The sequence below is a fragment of the Castor canadensis genome, chromosome 8, assembly GCF_047511655.1.
Source record: "Castor canadensis chromosome 8, mCasCan1.hap1v2, whole genome shotgun sequence".
Classification (NCBI taxonomy): domain Eukaryota; kingdom Metazoa; phylum Chordata; class Mammalia; order Rodentia; family Castoridae; genus Castor; species Castor canadensis.
Genome location: NC_133393.1, coordinates 18,688,942 through 18,710,356, shown reverse-complemented (window position 1 = coordinate 18,710,356; position 21,415 = coordinate 18,688,942). Strand labels below are relative to the sequence as shown.

The following is a 21,415-nucleotide window of genomic DNA, read 5'->3' as shown; positions in this document are numbered from 1 at the left end:
CACCCCCTCCCACTCCCCCCCTTCAATATCTGGCTTATTTTGTGACTAGCACTTTGAGTATCTGGAGGTGAGACTCATTGCCAGTAATGCAATGACGTAATTGCCATTTCAAAGACTTACATTATATGTAACAATCACCTGTTTACTTCTCTGTATCTTCACTACTGTGATTTTAAACCTTTTGGGTCAAAGACTTGTCTTACTTAATTTTGTATTCTGAGCACTTACACATAGTAAGTATTCAGCAAATAAAATCGGAACAAATGAAAGAAACCTTAGAGATTTCCAGAGTTTCTAAAGGATTCACAGCAGAATTGGAGCTGACTTTCAGAAGTCACACTGCAGAATTCTGGCTCTCACTTCTCATATCTGACCACTACATTGGCTTCAACAACTTGGACATTTCTTTGTCTATCTGAGTCCCTCTGGATTGTTTTGGGGAAGCCCTGGTGCATATGGCATAGCCCAAAAGGTCTGTCTTACCTGACTTTCTTCCTCTCTTTTGTTTGTAGCCCAGTGCCTGTGAACAGGTGTCATGGTTCCCAGAATGTACAACCGAAATTCCTGACACTCAGGAAATGAGCGATTGGATGATTGTGGGAAAGGTAGGATTTCAGGAAAATGTACCCCAACTTGTCCCTTTCTTGACTTTTCTCCTCCTTGAGTAGAGTGTGTACATAGACTTGTAACTTACAAAAAAATGTGAAACTGACCATTTTGGTAGAAATAAAGCTGTGTCAAAGGACATGTTAAAGGCTTTATAGATACGCCACTGGGAGAGGTAGCTTACAGGTTTTTTTTTTCTAGTTATTTAATTTGCAAGGCAGACAAAAGCTATAACCTCTCTTTCTTCCCTGTGAATGCTTTTTGGAGTAGCTTATTATGTATTTGTATATGTTTTTGTCACTGCTGGGTACTATTCCAGGTAGATGAAAAGAGACTGTTCTGTCCTCAGAAAGAAATGAGGAAATTGTTACAGAGGGAATTTGTTTAATCTCCTTCCTGAAAATCATAAGAATAAAGTAGATGGCTATCAAATCAGTGTGGTTTGGAGGGCATTTCTCAAAGTGTAGGGGCCTCTGGGGATCTACAGGACCCTTTCAGGGGGGGTCCATGGGGTCAAAACTATCTTCAAAATGATGTTGATGCCATTTTCACTCTCATTATTCCATAAATGTCCAGTAGAGTTTTCCAGAGGCTATGACATGTGCTAAAACATGGAATTGAAATGCAAAAGCAGGGAAGAGACTCTAGCTTTTTTATTAAGCTAGACATTGAAGAGATTTATAAAAATGGAAAATAGAACTATTTGCTAAACTTTTTTTTAATTAAGGCTATTTTTCATAAAAATATTTATTTTAAACATTACTTTTTTAAACTGAATTAAGAAATACTAAAATCTCAGTTTTAATTTCTTTTCTATCTGTCTAACTCAGGTAAACAAAAACTCTTTGGAGTCCTCAGTGGTTTTTTTTTTTTTTGGTAGTGCTAGGGATTGAACTCAAGGCCTCACATATCCTAGGCAAAAATGCTACCACAGAGCGAACACCCCCCCCCCCACAAGCCATGTCAATGATTTCAAAGTATAAAACCTAACATCACAAAATTTAGAGGTAGTCACACTTAGATAGGGCTGGACTTGACAAGGGCCCCTTTGAGCCCTTGTTTTCTATAATGTTACCAGGCTTGATATCAAGCATTTGTACTCATCTTAGAACAAGAGGCTTTCTGGCTAAAGAACAAGCTTGTCATTTGGGGCACTCCCCATCCTTCTGCCTCCCTGCTTTAGGGGCAGACAGCTTGCACATCTCCTTTTCTCAGCCTCAGCATTCACGAGTCTTGTATCCATATGGTGCTCTACTCAGAGCTCCCAGGGGCCTGCTTCCTCTCAGAGCCATCTGGAGTATGGCTAGAGGGATTTGGGATTGTTTCTTTCCCACCCTTCAGGGACTGATTTTTCTTGGCAGGGACTCAAGCCTCTTTTTGCTCTCCTCACTCAGAACCCTAATTTCTCCATTCACCCCTACCCTATATACAGTCACACTTGAACGTTATTTATTATTTTCTTTCCTCCTGTAGAGAAAGATGATTATTGAAGATGAAACAGAGTTTTGTGGGGAAGAGCTGCTTCATAGTGTGTTGCAATGTAAGGTAAGGAAGGCCTTGTTACTAGAGCCAGGCATGAAACCCTTGTGTGAGGTGACTGGCTGGGCTTTTCCATCTCTTCTTTTGAATCCATGTATGTTTGTGTGTTGGGGGCTATTAAGATTTTTCCTGGAAAGCAGATCTGTAGCTTGACACATTTCTCCAAGGTGTCTTTTTTCCCTCATGACTATCTGACCTTGTAGTGTTTTAGTATTGTGCTGCTCATGTGGTCGGTAGCCAGGAAGGAATTCATTTAACTTCATTGGGTGAGTTCATTATAATTCATGAGGAGGACTGGTATAGCCAAAGGTTTGGAATAATTTTTTTTTTTTTTTGACAGTACTGGGGTTTGAACTCAAGCCTTCTCACTTGTAAAACAGGCATTCAGGAGCTCTGTTACGTGAGCCACATCCCCAGTCCATTTTGCTCTGGTTATTTTGGAGATGAGATCTTGTTAACTATTTGCATGGGCTGGCCTCAAACCACAATCTTGAACCTCAAGCCTCCCAATCTCAGCTAGAGATTACAGGTGTGAGCCACTGATACCCAACCTGGAATCATTCTTTAGCATGAGATAAACCCGAGTCTAAACCCTAATTCTACTATGTTTTGCTGTGTGAATTAGAGCCAATTGCTTCAGAGTCTCTGAGTCTCCTCATCTGTAGATTGGGAGAAAATACCTCTCTGGGTGGTGTGAGAGTTAAATGAAATGGTGGCTGTGCAGCATGTCATCCTCCGCTTGACATTTTTTGACCTGATTGTAGGTCAGGAAGTACATGCTTTGGGCAGAATGAGCCAGGGAAACTCTGAGAAAGAAGTGAGTTGGAGAAGAACACAGACCTCACAACAGTCTCATATTGCTTATTTTTTTCAAGGAAAAGGTTTGGGAATATCCATAAGGTGATGGGATCCCAGTTAAAGTGAGGATGTCTATTCCTAGAGTGAAGGTTGGAGGGCAGAAGGAATCTACTATGTGCGCACTAGGTGCTATTACAAACCCTGCTCTTGATTTGTTTTCTTTAAGTGAGTCCCAGTCAACAGGGCCTAAGTGTCACAACTTGGGTCCCCTGGGAAGTTGCTGCTGGTGTGGGGTAATGATTGCTGTGAGGATTAGCAATGCCAAGAAGTGGCTGTGTGTGTAGCAAGGGGGTGCTACTTTTTTACATCGCTTACCACACGCCAGGCACCTGCTACCTTTTGGTTTTACCACTTTCCAGGTGAGGTAGTTGAAGGTCAGAGTGATCGAGCAGCTTGTCAGGGTCACAGAACAATACTTTCAGAGTTAAGGCAAAGCAGGGGCCCAGCTCCTTGGAGTTCTGGAGTTAAGACCCCAGTCCTGGGGTGGGGATGATGCTAACCTGGAGATTCTCTTTGGGCAGAGTGTGTTTGACATCCTGGATGGGGAGGAGATGCGACGAGCCCGGACCCGGGCCAATCCCTACGAGATGATCCGAGGAGTCTTCTTCCTTAACAGGTTTGTTAACCTTCCCTCCCTCCCTCCATGCCCCGTCCCACCTTAATGTGAACCTCAGCTTTCCATACCGGAAACTGAGATGCACCTTTTTGTCTTGCTTTGTTGCAGGGCAGCGATGAAGATGGCTAACATGGATTTTGTGTTTGATCGCATGTTTACAAATCCACGGGATGCCTATGGGGTGAGAATTCATGTTGCTGAGTGGACTTCAGCTTCATTAGCTCAGAAATTGTCATTTGTTGAACGTGAGACTATTTGCGCTATGCAATAGAGATGTGTTTTGCTCTGAGCTCCCCACATAGTCCTACAGTGCTCTTGTGATCCCAGGAGTGCCCCAGTGTGCCAGAAGGCTCTAAGACCTGCGATTTCAGGGGCCGTTTCCTCCTTCCACCTCTCTGAACAAGCTTTGTGTGGGATCATAATTAGGAGGCTTTGGCCCTTCTCAAGAAGTGGTAGAGCAAAATGATTTTCTACTCTGCTACATCTCGTTTCTCTGAACACCGACCCTGCATAATGACAGAGAAAGCGAAAAGGGAAAATTCATTCTAACATTCTCTTCCGGGTTTCAAAGCATTTTTACCCAGTCCTAGAAAGTTAGTTTTCTTTGACAATGACAGTGCCAGGAGCCAGCTCCCCCCAGTCCCATTTCTGCTTCACTCACCCTCATTCTACTAGACCCCCAATTACCCACTGGCTAAAGAAGCTTATTTCCAAGTTCTTCAGTGTTTCAGCTCCACCTGCCTAACTACTTGTTCCATGCTGGCGGAACTGGCATGCATAGCCCTCCAGCCTTTACTCATTTTTCTCTCCTAGGGCTCTCTCCCCATTTTCCAGGACCAGCAGGCAGCACAAAAGGGCTCTTGGAATTAGCATCTTGAGAAAATTAGGTTGATATAATGTTGATTTAGTTTTCTGAGCTCCCAATGATTTCCTTTAAACCCCTGCCTGGCAGAGGAGCCCCGTTAAGCTGACGGGAAGTCACAGCATCATTTGGGGCTTTTGAATGTAAACGCCTCCAGCAGCTGGTCTCTGGTTATTGTCTTTGGCTGTCATGAAAATGAAGTAGGCACCAGGATTGTACCATTCAGGTTGGAGGTGGAGATGGCAGTTACACAGGAAAAGGCAGCCGTGTTTATAACATTTCAGGCAGCCTCTTGACCTGAATTGATTGTTAGTGGCCGTGGAGAATTGCCCTTTCAGAGATGTTTTTCTGCACTCCACTATAAAAAGTGATTTCTCTCAAGCCTCCAGTGTTTTTTTCTCTATTTTCCTCTCCATTTTCCCCCAAGGACCAGAGTGACAGCCAAGCTCAGCAGGCTTGGTATGTTTTTCTAAGTGAGCAGGGCCACCAGAGCAGGCCTCAACAGAGGTGGTAGTGGCTGGAGGCCCAGGCACCACCCAGGCTTGCTAGGGTCCTAGTGACTCTGTGATCAAGCAAATTATAAACTAAGAATCAGAGAACTTGAAGCTTGGAGTAGCGTGTGGGTGGGGGAAGGTCTGAAATTTTAAAACAAGTGTCCTAATCTCGTGCTACAGGCTGTGGTAGAAGGAGAAAAGACTCGGGGAGGAAAAGAAATTGGAGGCAAGAATTGAATGAAACGAGAGAAGGAAAGGAGTTTAGATTCTTGGGGTGTGTGGAAACAGTATAAACTGTTACAGTATGTGAGGGATTTGTGTGCCTAGGGATGTTGAAGGGATAAGAAAACATTGTGAGGTGTAATAAGACAAAAGCTGAATGCGCTGTTTCAGTCCTGTCTTAGAGGAAATTAGGCAGCATTACAGCACCTGTGGGGTGTGGAGTACTACACAGACAAATACAGAGAAAGACAAAGGTTTTCACTCCAGAGAAGTTATCTAGTTGAATATATTTTTATTTGTGAATATTTTACAGTTTAGGAAGACCTTTGACCATAACATGATTTATTTAATCTTACAAAAGTCTTCATAGGGCTGTTGGAGTGACTCAAGCAGTAGAGTGCCTGCCTAGCAAGCATGAGGTTCTGAGTTCAAACCTCAGTGCCACAAAAAAAAAGGAAAAGAAAGACAAAAGCCTTGAGAAGTGAGTACTGTGTCAGTCCCAGTTTATAGGTTAGGAAGCTTGAAGTTAGTGACTTAAATTTTGTGCTTCTCCTTGACTGTGCTGCTAGTAAGTGGCAAAGCTGAGAATCCCAGTTGTCCTTTCTGTGAACACTGCTGGCCGTGGCTTGTGAAATCAGGGATGAGATCAAATTTATTTAAGCTGTCTTACGAGAAGTGAGGTGCTCTCGTTGAGTCATTGCCCTTCCTACCCCCAGGTTTTCTTAGGCTGGAGTCTGGGGCCAATGCCACACCAGGAACTTTGTTTTTCCTCTTTGCATTAGGTGTAGGGCTTAAACTTTTGGCCCATGAGTCGTCACCACTGTGTTGACTGGAAAATGCTACGTGATGTTCTTGATAAATGGCATTAGGTCTTTTTTTTGTGTGCAAATTAATATAATCTGAAAATATGAATAATTAATGGATCAAGAACAAAGAATGCTGGAGAGAAGTAGTGAGGAAGCTGGAAAGAACTGATATGTCCCAGCATGCCTAGGGTGGGCTTGTCACAGGGTGATGAAATTTATTTTTAGCTAATGTCACTTTCTTCAGAGACTTAGACTGTTTTGATAAAACTGGATAGCTATCATCTCAGACAAGACCCTTGTCACCTAGAAGTGACTGAGTTGTGAGCATTAGTATGTCTCTTTCTTATAACTTTAAGCCTACTGATCTTTATCTAGCAGTTGCAGAACTCTGGACAAGCTCTCAGCCTTGCCCAGCTTGTAGAGAGGAAAAGCTAGGGTTCCTGGGCCTCTTTCCCTGGATGTTCTTCATGGTTCTAGAGCAATTGTAGGCCTCTCTGTGGACACCCATTTCCAGAGCTCACTCTCTTATCGCCCATGCAGATGATCTGTCTTTGTTGCAGTAGGTCTAGACTCAGGAATGAGTAAGAGCATTTGTGTTACAAAGAAGTGTAAACACAAGATATAGACCATTGCTGAGCCAAACAGGGAGACCCGATGTGGTAGCGTGTCTTGGATCAGCTCCTAGATCAGAAAAAGGATGCTAATAAAATTAGAATGAAGTCTAGAGTTTGTTTCTAACAGTAACATACTAATGCTAGTTTCTGAGTTTTGCCAAACAATGGTATTAACAAAACTGGCAACTGGGTGAAGGGTACAGGAACTCTGCACTATCTTGGTGACTTTTGTGTAGATCAGAAATTATTCTAAAATAAAAAGTTAAGTGGAGGGCAGGTGGAGTAAGTGGAGGGCAGGTGGAGTGGCTCAAGTGCTAGAGTGCCTGCCTAGCAAGTGCAAGGCTCCGAGTTCAAACCCTAGTACTGCCATAAAAAACTTAATCGGAAGCAAAAAGTTGGGGAGAGCCAGAGAGGAAGGAGCGAATGGCAGGTCCTTGTAGCTGGGAAGGGATGATGTTAGAGCTCCAGGGACAAGGGGAATAGTCAGGGCACCTGGATTCTGGTTTAGCTGTATTGCAGACTAGCTGTGGACAGGTTGCTTTGTATGTTGGTGCCTCTTTTCTCCGATCTGTAACATGGGGCATGTAGCATCTATTCTGCTTAGTAGGACTCATGGAAGTCAGAACATGGTTAAGAGAAGATCCTGAGAAATAAAAATGCCTTTCAGATACCCACAGAGATGTTTTTATTAGGAGTCTGAGCTAGGCCTAGTGGTGTGAAAGGCTTTGGGTGTATCTTGGGGTGCACTGGGAGATTCCAGAGAGCGATGGTCACAGAGGACAATTTCTTGGGTGTTGTGGTCCTGGCAGGAGCTCTGGGTTAGCCTTGCTGATGGGCTTAATTTACTCTTCCTGTGTTTTCCTTCCTGTTCCTCATTGAGCCAGAGAGAGAGAGAGAGAGAGAGAGAGAGAGAGAGAGTGTGTGTGTGTGTGTGTGTGTGTGTGTACACGTACCTGTACCTTGAGCCACTCCACTGTCCCTTTTTCATGATGGGTTTTTCGAGATAGGGTATCACGATCTATTTGCCCAGGCTGAATTTGAACCTCAATCCTCCTGATCTCTGCCTCCTGAGTAGCTAGGATTACAGGTGTGAGCCACCGGCACCAGCACCGTCACATTAAAGCCATCTTTTTTCCCTGTCTTGCTTTTCCATTTCTCTTTACAGAATCAACTGGTGAAGGACCGGGGCCCCGAGCTTCTGTACTTTGCTGATGTCTGCGCAGGCCCTGGTGGCTTCTCAGAGTATGTGCTGTGGAGGAAGAAGTGGCATGCAAAGGGCTTTGGGATGACTCTGAAGGGCCCTCATGACTTCAAGCTGGAAGATTTCTACTCGGCCTCCAGTGAGCTCTTCGAACCCTACTATGGTAGGGACACTGAGCAGGGAGAGGATGAGGAGGTGTGAGGGACAGCCCATTTGTGAGGACTTCAGGGAAAAAGGAGTTGTCATCCACATACCATGTGTTCTTTCCTAGGTCTCTTGGCCTGGGGTTCACGGTCCCTGTTGTGAAGGTCTTGGTTTCCTCTGGACTGTCCCTTTTTACCCCACGCCTGCAGAATACATTAAACACTCCACTAGAAAAACTCTCATCAAAGCCATATTAATTCTGCCTTGCAGAAGCACTTTTCTCTTGTGGTGACGGAGATAATGAAACCGCCTGATCTCTGGCTGAGAACTGGCAGGGTTATTAACAAACATAAACCGCCCTCCCATCTCCAGCCCTGTGTGCTGGGTGTGGAATGCACTGGGTAGAAGACAACTCAGCAGCCCACAGCAGTCTCTGCGCTCTGGCTTGATTATTGCGCAAATTCGAAGCTGTTATTTTTGTCTTTTTTTTTTTTTTTTAAAGACAGGGTCTCACTGTACAGCCCAGGCTGGCCTTGAGCTCACAGTGTAGGCCAGGCTGGCCTTGAACTGAAGATTCTCTTACCTCAGCCTCTCAAGGGTTGAGATTACAGGCATGCATTACCACCCCTAGCATAAATCCTTTCTTAACAATCTTTAGTATAAGGGTGATACTGGGTTTTACATATAGGTGCCTTAAACACTACATGGGCCTTGAAGAGGAAGGTCCTCAGTTTCAGTTAATGAAACAACTTGGCTGGTTTATTAGAGTAGGTTCTTCCTTTTGGTTCATTACTATAAGGGAGCCTTGCAGGACCGGTCACAGGTTTCAAGACTCATTTTGTACCTATATTCACTGTCCCAGACTGCTCATGTCCCAGTTCCTAGGATGTTCAGGGTGGATGAACTCATGGGGAATCTTGTGTGCTACCAGGTGAGGGTGGAATCAATGGAGATGGAGATATTACCCGCCCGGAGAATATCTCTGCTTTTCGGAATTTCGTCCTGGATAACACAGATCGCAAGGGTGTCCACTTTCTGATGGCTGATGGGGTAGGTGACCTTCTCTCCATAGTGATACTTTAGGGATTTGTTAATTTGTTTGGTTTGGTTCTTCAGCTGCCCCCCAAAATGGTAGCTCACAGTTCAGATAGTAGAGATGTTCATTTTTTAATCTATTGTGTGTATATATTTTCTGTAATTTTGCAAAGACTGCAATGTTGTGGACACTTAGCTTGAAGCAAGGTGGAACTTAGCTCATTTTCTTAAAGGGTCTTGCTTGGCTGTGAGACCTGTTGAGCAACCGACTGTGACTAAAATCAACTAGGCAAACTGAGTGGGAAGCACATTGCCATCCTGTGTCATTAGGGTGTTGCTCCTGGTGGAGGTTATCTCTGTGTGGTCTCTCCTGAGCTTATCAGATGCTGACAGAAGGCCACATAAGCGAAGGCAGCAGCTCAGGAGAATCCATGGAGGCTCTTCCAGTGGCTGGGCCAAAGTGGTATGTTCAAGGGGCCTTGTCTTTGGGCAGCTGCTTGAGGTGCAATCCCACCCTGCAGTGATCCTTTCTGGAGTGAGCCACCACTTACTCTGGAGGAAGTACAGGCAGTGTGGCAGTGCCTCTGGGTCATAAATGGCTAAGATTGAGGAGACTTTGGAAGCTTTGTGGGTGGCCTCTCAAGCAGCAGCTGTGAGGAGGGTGAAGGCAGGCAGTAGGGTGTCAGAGGGATCTGGAGATGCCCTGGCGCCCCAGTGTGTGGTACAGAGCAGGTGGACAGGGTGGGCTGTCTGGAAGAGGGGCTGCACCTGTTGAACAGATGTAGGGTCTGCTAGTGTTCATGAACTGGCCACGGACTTTGGCAGTGGGAGCGCTGATGTGAACTTTTTATTTGTTTTTATTTTTATTGACTTTATAAACAAACATGGATTTTGAGAAGCATCTATAAGTCTAGGAGACATAGGTAAACATTTTTGATTCTGAGTTGTTTAGTTACTGTTTTTGTAGGACTGAGTCAGGAACACCTGGCCTGGCTGGGGTCAGCTTAACAGACCAACCTTTTTTCTTTTCTTTTTTTATTGTAAGAGACACATAATATAAAATTTATCATCCTAACTATTTTTAAGTGCAGAGTTCTGTAGTGTTAAGTATTCTTAAACTGTTGTACAGCAAATTTTCAGAACTTTTCATTTTGCAAAACTGAAAGTGTACCATTAAACAACTGTTCTTTTCCTTCCTTCCCAATTGCCTGGCCTCCTTTTTTTCTGTGCGAGCTTGGCTCTCGTCTGTACTTCATATGCTTGAGTCCACAAGGAGGGAGATGCTCTAGGAATAGTAGCAAACGTTCTTTGAGGAGATACCCTGGCCAGTGAGTCTGCCAGTTGGAGGGAAAAGGCTCTGTGGCCTTAGAACAGGGTAAGAGGGTATTGTAAGTAAAACCTGGGTCAACAAAGAGATTACTCTGACTATCACAGTTGTGCTAACTTTTCTCCTTTTACCAGACTAGGGCCTGTTCAGTGGTTAGTGCAGTGGCTTAGTGAGCTCAAGGAGAGTACTCTCTGGACACTTTCTACCTGGCCTTGTAAGGACTCACTGGGCTGTGCTGTTTCCTATTTCATGGCTGCCTCTGTTCTGCCTTACTGTTTCTTGGATGTCCATGTGAGTTTAAGATTTGTTGGAAAACCAGACCTGGTCCTGACCTCTAGGTCAGGAAAGCAGCAGTGGCTCAGTAGTTAGGCCTGGACCCCAGTCCTTACTCCCTCTGTAACCAGCCACATGACCTTGCCAGAAGAATGTAAATTCTGATCTGTGACTCATCAGTCAGGTAGTGGTGATCAGGGGAAATACTTGATGAACTTTTGATGAATTTCATGATGCTATTCTCAGTCCTCCTCATTTCTCTCACCCTGGTCCTTGTGCTCTTATTTCAGGGTTTCTCTGTGGAGGGGCAGGAGAACCTGCAGGAGATCCTCAGCAAGCAGTTGCTGTTGTGTCAGTTCCTCATGGCGTTGTCCGTGGTCCGGACAGGTGACACTTCCTCAGCTGTCTCCTCACTCCAGATCTGCTAGAGTCCCTGCTGGATAAGAGCATGTGTAGGGGTTGGCTGGGAAGTTTAAACAAAACCAAACCTGCTATCAGGTGACAGGTGGATAAATGAGGAATTTAGGGAAGAAAAGGCAGTAGGATCCCCAAAGTTCCCTCTAAAGCTGATTCTTCCTATCAGTCGTCTCTGACTTTTAATGGACCCAGGTGTGGCTCCTTGTTTTAGTAATTTTTACTGCCCAAAGCTACCTCACCCACTCCCTGGAATAGACTCACTGACTGCCAGGGCTATTTTCTTCCTAATCCAGGAGGCCACTTCATCTGTAAAACGTTTGACCTCTTCACACCATTCAGCGTGGGGCTCATCTACCTGCTCTATTGCTGCTTTGAGCGAGTGTGTCTCTTCAAGCCCATTACAAGCCGTCCTGCCAACTCAGAACGGTGAGCTTTCCTCTTTCTTTTAGCCAGGTTTGTTGGCTCACATTCGAAGCCACATATTCTGGTGGGTTTCTCTGGCATGACCTCTCAAACTGCTTTAAAAACCTTGACTTTAGAGTTGTAATTAGAGTCCCTAGGAGCCAGGATTCTTGACTGACTGGTCCTGAGCTGGGCTAGTTGAGCCTTTGCTGCCTTCCCTACAGGCCTTATTCTCCATGCTTGGTCCAGGAGAGGGTGACCAATAATAGGGACACTTGAGGAACATGGGTGAGGAACAGGGAAGGGGCTGCCATCCGGAGATATAGCTGGCAGGTGGGATAGACATAGTGCCCACACATTAGGTGAGAGAAAACACAACCAATCAAAATTGTCAGGCGGCTTGTTAAAAACATAGATTTCTGCACCTGTTCTTAGAGAGTCTGATTTATTAGGTCTGTAATTTAACAGACTTCCTGGCTGATGGTGATGCTGCCTGTCTAGCACAAGGCAGTTGGAAACCACTCTCACTGCCTCACATGAAAGGGAGGGATTTGAGGGGAACATTTTCAGCAGAACCTGTGCTGTCTACCCTTTGAGCATAGACTTAAGAGGGGTTGGAGGAAGCAATGTATGGGGAAAAACCCTTGCTCCATGGAGTGACAGGGTGTCTCCTGCCAGATATGTGGTGTGCAAAAGCCTGAAGGTGGGGACAGATGATGTGCGGGAATACCTCTTCTCGGTGAATATTAAACTCAATCAGCTTCGGAACACTGATTCTGATGTCAACCTTGTGGTCCCCTTGATGGTGATCAAGGGAGACCATGAATTTACTGACTACATGATTCGGTCTAATGAGAGGTAAGTCAACTGGTGTTTTCTGCTGTCACCATTGGGATATTAAGGAATCCAGGGAATGAAGGATTGAATGACTGGCTGTTGGTATCACTGTCACCTGGATTTGCTCTGCTGGTTCCAGGGCACTCTAGAACTTTGGCTACTTTGGGGACACTTGTCCTATTCTTCTGTTCTTATGTTGTGTCCCAAAGGTAGCAGGTGGGTGCCTGGCTGATAGAGGCCTACCCACAGGAGCCTGAATCTGATTGTGGAAAGAGAGAGGCCTGTGTCTCTGGATGTGGGAGTAATTCCCCTTTCATTGCTGCTCTGTGCAGAAGACTATCATGGTTGTTGCCATGTAAAATGCCCTGCTTGGAGGCAGGAGATGGATGGAAAGCAAGTGCACAGCATGCTTTGGAAGTCTCAAACTTTGGCAAGTCCATGAGTCCCTAGATAGGTGATCTGGATGCAGGTTTTGTACCTTCCTTTTTTTTTTTTCTTTGGTGGGACTGAAATTTGAACTCAGGGCTTTGCACTTGCAAAGCAGTTGCTCAACTGATAGAGCCACACCTTCAGCCCCTTTTACCTTCTTTAAGTGTCCCCTGAGCTCCTGCTAGTGATAATACCTCAAAGTTGTAACAGTTGGCTTAGTTCTTTTCTGGATAGGCTTTAGAAAAATGTTTTTTGGGGTAGGTTTGAGGGTTGAACAGTCATGGTGATCTGGTTGAAAGTATTCTCCTAGGGGCCACGCAGGTGTTGTTGAGGCCTTATCCAAGTCTCCCAGAGAAGTCTGAAGTACACGGTGTGCGTGGCCTTGGAGTCATAGGAGGAAAGATGTCTTCACTCTGCTCTGATGCTTCTGTACCATTACATGGTACTGCCACATAAGCCCTCTCGTCTCCATAGCAAGGCTGTAAGGCAGAGCAGGCATTGCACTTCCGCATGCTATACTGAGAAAACAGGCCCCAGGGAATCAGCAAAATTTGGACTTTGTTCCGTGCTGGGGAATATGTCGCTCTTCTTTTTGCTGAGTTGTGCTGTTGGCTGCTGCAGTGAGTGTGGACCAGGGCAGGACAGATGGAACTTCTTTCACTGCTTCCAGCAACAGAGTGTCTAAACAGTCTATAACCAACTGCTTTCCTTTCTTTCTTTAAAAAAAATTAAGATACACTTTTTTAGTGAAATGTAGGTTTTTTTTTCTTTTTTTTTTTGTGGTGGTAGTGCTGGGGTTTGAACTCACTCAGAGCCTTGCACTTGGTAGGTATGTACTCCACCCCTTGAACCACACTTCTAGCCCCTTTTTGCTTTAGTTATTTTATCAGTTAGGGTCTTGTGCTTTTGCCCAGGCTAGCCTCGGACCACAATTCTCCTATTTCTGCCTCCCAAGAAGTTAGGATTACAGATGTGTATGATCATGTCCAGCTTGTCTTCTGTTTTGTCCATCATTATTCTTATTATTTCCCTGTATATATGTCATGTGTCTTTTTCTTTGACTGCTTTACGATTTTCCTTTATCTTTTCAGCAAATTTATCTTGATATATTTTTATGTGGTTTTCTTGGTACCTGTTTTGCTTGGGGTTCACTGACCTTGGATCTGTGAATTGATTTCATTCATCACTTTTTGAGAAATTTCTTGACCACTATCTTGTCAGTATTTTTTTGTCCTAATTTGTCCTCTGCTTCTAGGACTCCAGATACTTTCATGTTACATTTACTGTCCCACAAACCTCAGGTGGTCCTCTTTATGTCTTAGTTTGGGTCTCTGTTGACTTCTGTCCTCAAATTCACTGAATCTTTCTTTCCTTTTCTTTCAGACTGTTGATGAGCCCATATACTTTCCATTTTCTAGAATTTTTATTTGCCTTTCAAAAATCTAGTGTCTGTGTCTTTGCTAACATCCCCGTCACCTCTGTGCATGCTGTCTGCCTCTCCATTAGGTCTCTTAACATGTACGTCACAGTTATTTTAAAGTCCTATCGAGAAGTCTAACATTTGGGCCATCTCTGGGTCTTGTTCTATTGGATGGTTTTTCCCACTTGTCAATGGGTCAAGTTTTCTTACTTTATCATTTGATTATTTTCATTAAATGCCAGGCGTGTATAAAAGAACTGTGGTGATTAAAGAAGAAAGGGTAGCTGTTGGTGCAGATGGGTTGCCAACTGCTCTGCAATTGAATTGAGTTTGGCCTTTGTTGTTGCTCTACTTAGGATTTCTTCACTGTTGCTGTCAAATTCTTTTATGGTGGGTGAGAACCTTGCCTTTAACAGGGCTTCAGATTTGAGTGTCTGGAGGGTTTGATTCAGCTCTGCTCTGTTCTCAGCCTTCTGTGGGCCCCTTCTAACTGCTCCTCAGGGCAGGGCATTGATCTTTCTCAACTCTGAGGCTCCTTCCCCAAATATAGATGACCACTGCTGTAGGTAAATTTCTCTGTGCTGATGTCACTTGGTTATCTTTTTCAGTAATCCTTCTAAGATCAAATACTATTTTTCTTCTAGCCACTGTAGTCTGCAGATCAAAGCGCTGGCCAAAATCAAGGCCTTTGTTCAAGACACGTGAGTGTTGCCCATTTTCCAGAATTCAACTATTTCACGCGAGAACCCCAGTCCTTTGTTTATTTCATTTCAACAGTCATTTAAAAGCACTCTTGTATCTCATGCTGTGCTGTGGTCTCTGAAGGATGCTAGAGAAATATACAGTGTGAACCTTGTCCTCTTAAAACTTGATGTTGTCTTGGGGCAGGTAAGAGTAACCCAGGAAGAGGATGCAGGAAAGTTAGTAACAGTGCCTTAGAGGTTATAAAGTGACAAAACACAGGTAGAAAACATGTTTGGGGATGCAGAGCAAAGAGTAGTCCAGAGAGGAGACTGGTCAGGTTTCCTCTGGTTGGGGGTGAACCTGGGTTAACCCAGCTTTGTGAGGTGTCAGTATAGTGATATCTACCAGGATGGGGTTAATGTGGCTTGTGTCAGAAAGAGACCAGAATGTGCTGATGGATGTTGGAAGAGAGTTACATAAGGAACCTCCAGGTGTGTGTCAGGGGTAGTTACCTCCCTTCCTTTGTAGTGGGAAGGGGAGGTGGTCCCATTTCATGAACTTCTGAGTGTCTTCAGAAGATAGCCATGTATGCTGTCAGCACTCTGGACCAGTGGCATCCTGGCCCCAGTACATATACTCACTCATTTGTGCTCAGTTCCTCTGTAAGTAGCCAAAAGGGTACACAGGGCGGCACTTAGAGATCTTAATCACTTACTGGTTTTGTTTCTCCAGGACCCTGAGTGAACCTCGGCAGGCAGAGATCCGGAAAGAGTGCCTCCGACTCTGGGATGTAAGTCTCCCCAGCCGAGTGTTGCTGTAGGCAGGGAAACTGTAGCTAAGAATGGGATTGTCACCTCCCCCTCCAGCTCCCTGCTCCACCTGAAAGTATCTGCTAACTTTCGTTGTGCCCTAGAGCAGGTCGCCTTGGCACTGTTGGGAGTTACCTCTTTAGCCCTCACTGCTAGTTTGACCTCCAGCTGGGTCAGGAAGGACAAGGTTGGTGGGCTGGCTTTCACCTGTGTAGCAACACTTACCCAGAGAGCCCCAGAGCAAAGAATGTGGTTTGGGGGGCATTCTACCACAGGGTGTGAGGGCGAGCAGAAAGTTAATGTGCTCCACCTCCCTCTCCAGCCTTCTTTCTTGGATGCCATGTCCTCTTCCGCAGTCTGAACCTATCTTCTTACGTACACACACTCTTCCACACTCTTCCGTGAGCAACAAGGCACTTGACCGTCAAAACCCTTTGATTTCTCCTTTCAGATCCCAGATCAGGCTCGAGTTGCTCCTTCTTCCTCAGACCCAAAATCGAAGTTCTTCGAGCTAATCCAGGTAAGACCATTTCCTGTAGTGAAGTCTTACTCTAGGTATGGAAGGTGTTACTGAGGCTGCAGATGCGTTCAGTGGCCTCCAGGAAAGTGGGCTCTGAGGGTTTGTACTAGGGTCCTACAGGTGGGAACCTTTGGTGTAGGATGTAGAGTTCCCCAAGAGCACGTTAGGCTGACAAGATACCTGTCCTGAGATGTGCTTCTGTGCTCAGCCTTCCTGCCACCCAAAGATGGTGCTGGCTGTCACGCCCTGGCCAGTTCAAGTGTCCTGTGGGATTTGCCTACAGAAGAGATGTGGGGTGTGGAATGGTTAAGACTATCTCCTGCCTAAGGGCAGTGGAGTAGCCAGAGGAACATCTGCAGGGCTAGCCTAACCCCAGGGTGTCTGGCCTATTTTTGGTGAACTAGTCCTCAGAGTTCTTTGGCCTGCTTATTTCTGTCACCAGCCTCCAGATTTTCCTGGGGCTTATTTAAATCTGGCTTAGATCATGGGCTGTTGTGCCAGTTTTATGGGGGTCAGGGACTGGAGAGTGAGGCTCAAGGTGGCCCCAGAAGAATAATATGCACATTTTTCTGAGTGGAGATACCACTCCTTGCTCTCAACTGCTGAAGAACCCTTGTTTTCAGGGGTGGCTTTTATATTCTGGTGACATTTCCTTATAGCTCGTAAATCGATCTGTACTTGGAGACTTGGGTTCTTTCCTTTCCCAGCCTCTCCTAATAGGTTCTAGAGGAACACTCCAGGCAGATGGAAATAGATCCCATTTAGTGCTTGGTTACATGGCGAAGAGGGCGAAGGGAAGCATGTTTCCCGAGAGCAGGTGCTTCCTGTCCTTGCCTCTCCCAGCCTGCCCAGCCCATACAGGCACCTGTATTGCCAGGCCTGCCTCCAGCCCAGCAGTGTTTCCTCTTACCTGTGCTGCAGGGCACTGAGATCGACATCTTCAGCTATAAGCCCACGCTGCTCACCTCCAAAACCCTGGAGAAGATTCGCCCTGTGTTAGACTACCGCTGTATGGTATCTGGCAGTGAGCAGAAGTTCCTCCTTGGTCTCGGGGTAAGTCTGCAACTGGCCTCCTACAGCTCAGGGTGGTGGCAACGCTGGTCATACTCCATGTGTTCTGTTGGCACTGAAGTTTTTTGGCCCTAGAGAGGTATTTCTTGAAACTTTATTTCCTTTTTCCTCTGAGTTCACCAACAGTAATTCGTTTATTCTTTCATTTATTCACATGTTTCTTCAGCTCTTCCTTGCTAAAGGGAATGCTGCTGCTTTTCTTGGGATGTAGACCTCCCAGCCCAGAAGTATGGTCAGCACCTGGCTAAACCCATGTAGCCAGTGCTTTGCAACACCACCACCCCCCTATGTCTTCTCCTGTCATGCAAAGAAACCCCTTTCCCTGGGTCCTTAAAAGCTAAAATGAGGTGAGGGAGGGTCACAGTAAGTTCTGCATCTTACTAGGTGAAGTCATCGCATTTTATTTCAACTTTGCCTGTCTTTCCATGTAATTTGATCTTCCCCAGCCATTCCTTTTTTTTTTGTGGTACTGAGGTTTGAACTTGGGGCCTTTAACTTTGAGCCACTCCAACAGCCCGTTTTTGTGATGGGTTTTTTTTTTTTTTGAGATAGGGTCTCGCAAACTATTTTCCCAGGCTGGTTTTGAACCGTAGTCCTCATCTCTGCCTCCTGAGTAGCCAGGATGATAGGTGTGAACCACCTGCCCCTGACCACCAGCTACTACTTTTGCGTACTCTTACTTTCTCCTCTTCCTTCACCCCAAGCCCTGGCCTCCAACATACATCAAGCTGGATTTTTCTTGAGGCTCACTAGTCATGGTTTAAGGTCATTTGAAAGTTGCCCCAGACCTGTTTCCTATTAGCAGGACCAGTTTGGTTTTTCCTTCTTTTCGGTGGAGAGAGAGTCTAACAAACTTCGTCTCGTTTTCTGACATTTCCCAACCCCTTCAGCTTGTAGTTGCCAAGTAAAAGCCCTTTTGAGAGCTGAGCCTGTCATTCCTCAGTCCTCATGCTCACCCTTTCTCTCTGCCTGTAGAAGTCCCAGATATACACATGGGATGGCCGCCAGTCAGACCGCTGGGTGAAGTTGGACCTGAAGACAGAACTGCCCCGAGACACTCTGCTGTCTGTGGAAATCGTGCATGAACTAAAAGGGGAGGTCAGAGATGGTTCACATGTCAGCTCTGTGGCAAGGGGACAGGGGCACAGCTGAGCCTAGCCCTTTGCCTTTAGTTACATTGTGTGGTGGTTGACAGGGCCTGGGGCTGGGGAAAGGTTTGGTAATTACTCCTTCTCCTTGAGCAGTTGCCTGACTCAGGTAGGAAGGAACAGTCTCCAAGTGTGTCGGAGGAGACCATGATCGTCTTTGTACATCCAGGGCCCTGGTGAGCCTAATGGGTGTTTCTTAGCTAGTTTAGTTTATTTTTTTTCCCCACTAGGAATCCTTTTGGAAAGAAGATTTGCCATTTCCCAGGAGCTCTGAGTATTATAGCTGTAGGGATGACACTGAGAGCAGTCAGTGGGGATAGGTGATACTGGGTGGAGGTCAGCCCTGGCTGGAGCAGCATGGCACCAACCTCACTGGGTTTAAGGTTCCTGGAGGCTCTGCACTCATTACCTTGGATTGCCCCCTGCTCAGAAGCCCAGACCAGTCTGAAGATGAGCTGGGAGGGAGGCAAAGAAATGCACTGTGTTCTAAAGGCCCTTCCCTTCCCCAGCTGTAGTGGAGTGGAGGCCACGGTGGGCATAGTGGGTCAGAGTACTTGTCCTTCTAGGGGAAGGCTCAGCGGAAGATCAGTGCGATCCACATCCTCGATGTCCTTGTGCTGAACGGCAGCGATGTTCGGGAACAGCACTTCAACCAGCGGTCTGATCCGGGCCCCTGGGTAGGGAGGGCAGGGTGGGTGGGGGCAGCTCTCTGGGCAGCAGCTTCCTGAGGCTCCGCCCCTTCTCTCTCTGCTTGTGGACCGCTTGTCTTGAGTTTCCCTTTTCCACGCACTGGCTGGTCCCAAGGGCAGGGTAAGAACTTGGTGTTGACATTTCAGTTTGCCAGGGCTTGGGTCTTCGTTGTCATAGATAACAGGGTGCTCCATCTTGCCATAGGTGCTCAGATTTAGGTGATAGTTCGTGTTAAGGTTGAGCAAGAGGGTGACCATGTGGGGAAGAGGGAGGATCTCTGAAGAACATGCCCAGTGCTGAGATAGTCCCATTTAAGTTGCTGTCCCTGATCTGGTGTAACAGTGCAGACACAATAAGAATACTTGAAGCTCTAGTGAAGGTGACTGGGCACATCTGAAGGGGTACTTGAGGAGAACCAGCCAAGACACAGTGAAATTTAAAGGCTAGAACCCAGACCGAATTGGGCATGGTGAAGGCGACAGTAGAAAGAACAGGCCCTGAAAAGGGCAGGGTGGGTCTCCAGGGGAATGGCTGCTGCTTGGGGCAGTTTTGTACAGACTTAGGTCTTCCCCCTGTGGTTATGGAAATGCGCTGGGGCAAGGATGGTGGCAACGGCCCCTTGCTGGCCTCTGAGGGACTCCGTTTGGATTGTAGAATTCAGCTTGCTGAGAAATTTGTGAAAGCCGTTTCCAAGCCCAGCCGGCCTGACATGAATCCCATCAGGTGAGCGCATATGACCTCCCTCCTCCCTCCTCCCCGCTTGCAGTTGCTTCTTTCTACTTCCTGCTTCTGTCCAGGGAGGGTTCAGTGGAGGGGACCAGGCAAGATTGGTGCTGCTAGACGTTTGAGGGGCATTAGGTAGTTGGCTTTCACCCCAGAATCTATCTCTGTCCTGTCTGGCACAGTGGCAAACGTCCGCAAGTAGTAATTCATTCCAGGCTAAGGCATGGAGAGTTTAAGATTATGTGCTTCTGAGCACCCTCATACACTTCATGGTCACTCATTCACACTTGAGTGTTGTTGGCATAGCACCTGGCCTTGTCATTTTTTTGCAGGTAAGGAAAGAGTTCTGAGGGAATAGGAGCTTGATGATGAAAAGAAGGATGGTTCAAGAGTGCGGGATCCTCGGTGCTTTGGGAGAAAACCAGGATCTGTGATGATGTTAGGTGGCGTGAAAGTTCCAGGTCTTGGGGTAGAGGAAGGAGGGAATAGCCAGGGAGAAGACAGATGGAGAGCAGACTTCTCCAGGTCTTAAGGTCATTACCAAAAGGGCACTGCAGAGCCCTGCTTTTTGAGGTTTTATGTTACTGGAAACTGAGGTGTTTATTCGTGTTTTATTGATGTCATTTTTATTCATTTTAATGTAAATTTCATTAAAATTAAATCCATTATTGAGAATGAACTTTGTAGCTGTCCTGTGAAAGTCTAAAAGCAAGCTGTCTGCCCCTTACTGTTCCCTATCTGCCTGGTCCTGACCAGGTCCTGGGTCCTGCCTTTCTTACTTAGCTGCTTGCTAGATCTCTGGTTATCTTGCCAAGAGCAGGTCCCAGGCAGGTTCAGGGCCCCCAGAGTGTGAGAGCTGGAGGCTAGGCATCAAACAGGAGTCTTGCACCCTGGTCAGGACCTCTGTGGCTAATAGGACTATTTAGAATAATTCAGCTATAGGAAGGTCTAAAGTCTCTGTAGACAGACCTGACCAAGAGCCTGGTCCTTGGATTTCTGTCCTCTGGTAACAGTAAGGTAACTTGAGAATAGGCGAACTGGCAAGAGTTTTGTCTGGCAGACATTTTTCCCTTTCTCTCCTGTCTTCAGGAGCCACTGTGCTCCCTTTCCCCCACTGCCTCAGGGTGGGCTTGTGTGGCGTCTTTGAAACCCAGGGTTCATCTGTGTAGAACAGCAGTACCACAGGTGGGCTGGTGGTTGGAGTGAGGGCCTGAAGCAGAGGGCAAGGGCAGGTGTAACACTTCCTGCCAGCTGCACCCTGGATGAGCCTTGTCCAGGCAGCCTTGTCCATGTGTTCTCCTCCCCCCCAACCAGGGTGAAGGAAGTATACAGGCTAGAGGAGATGGAGAAGATTTTTGTCAGGTGAGTAACTCATCCAGTGAGCTGGGGATTTGAGGAGAGTTGGGGTGGGGGCATGGCCAAGTCAGGATTTGTTCTGATTGTAGCAGAACGTAGGAGTTGGTCCTGGTGCTGCCTCCATCCCCCACTCATTGCCTCCATGCAGTCCCACAGCAGCCCAGAGCTCTAGGCTGAGCTGACTCAGCACCGCTCGGGAGGGGAGCAGGGTGGGTGTGTGAGGCAGAAATACTGGCTTATTGATGCTGTAATAGCTACGACTGTCCCTGTGAGGGGCAGAGCAGCAAGCTGCTTGAAACACTATAAATCCCA

At 46.3% G+C, this 21,415-nt stretch overlaps 1 protein-coding gene across 3 annotated transcripts in view; it reads left to right on the top strand.

Moving 5' to 3' along the window:
- The window catches only part of Cmtr1 (cap methyltransferase 1), a 39,795-nt gene that overhangs the window by 14,897 nt on the left and 3,483 nt on the right, over positions 1-21,415 (top strand). For 2 of the 3 annotated variants that reach the window (XM_074082287.1, XM_074082289.1), the window contains 17 exons: positions 513-605; positions 2,080-2,151; positions 3,525-3,619; positions 3,728-3,800; positions 7,783-7,981; positions 8,894-9,012; positions 10,888-10,984; positions 11,308-11,440; positions 12,095-12,274; positions 14,747-14,803; positions 15,519-15,576; positions 16,047-16,115; positions 17,037-17,168; positions 18,162-18,284; positions 18,901-18,992; positions 19,679-19,747; positions 21,062-21,109. In XM_074082287.1, coding sequence (XP_073938388.1) covers positions 513-605; positions 2,080-2,151; positions 3,525-3,619; positions 3,728-3,800; positions 7,783-7,981; positions 8,894-9,012; positions 10,888-10,984; positions 11,308-11,440; positions 12,095-12,274; positions 14,747-14,803; positions 15,519-15,576; positions 16,047-16,115; positions 17,037-17,168; positions 18,162-18,284; positions 18,901-18,992; positions 19,679-19,747; positions 21,062-21,109 — 1,709 coding nt within the window. The other variant, XM_074082290.1, reaches the window with a different exon arrangement.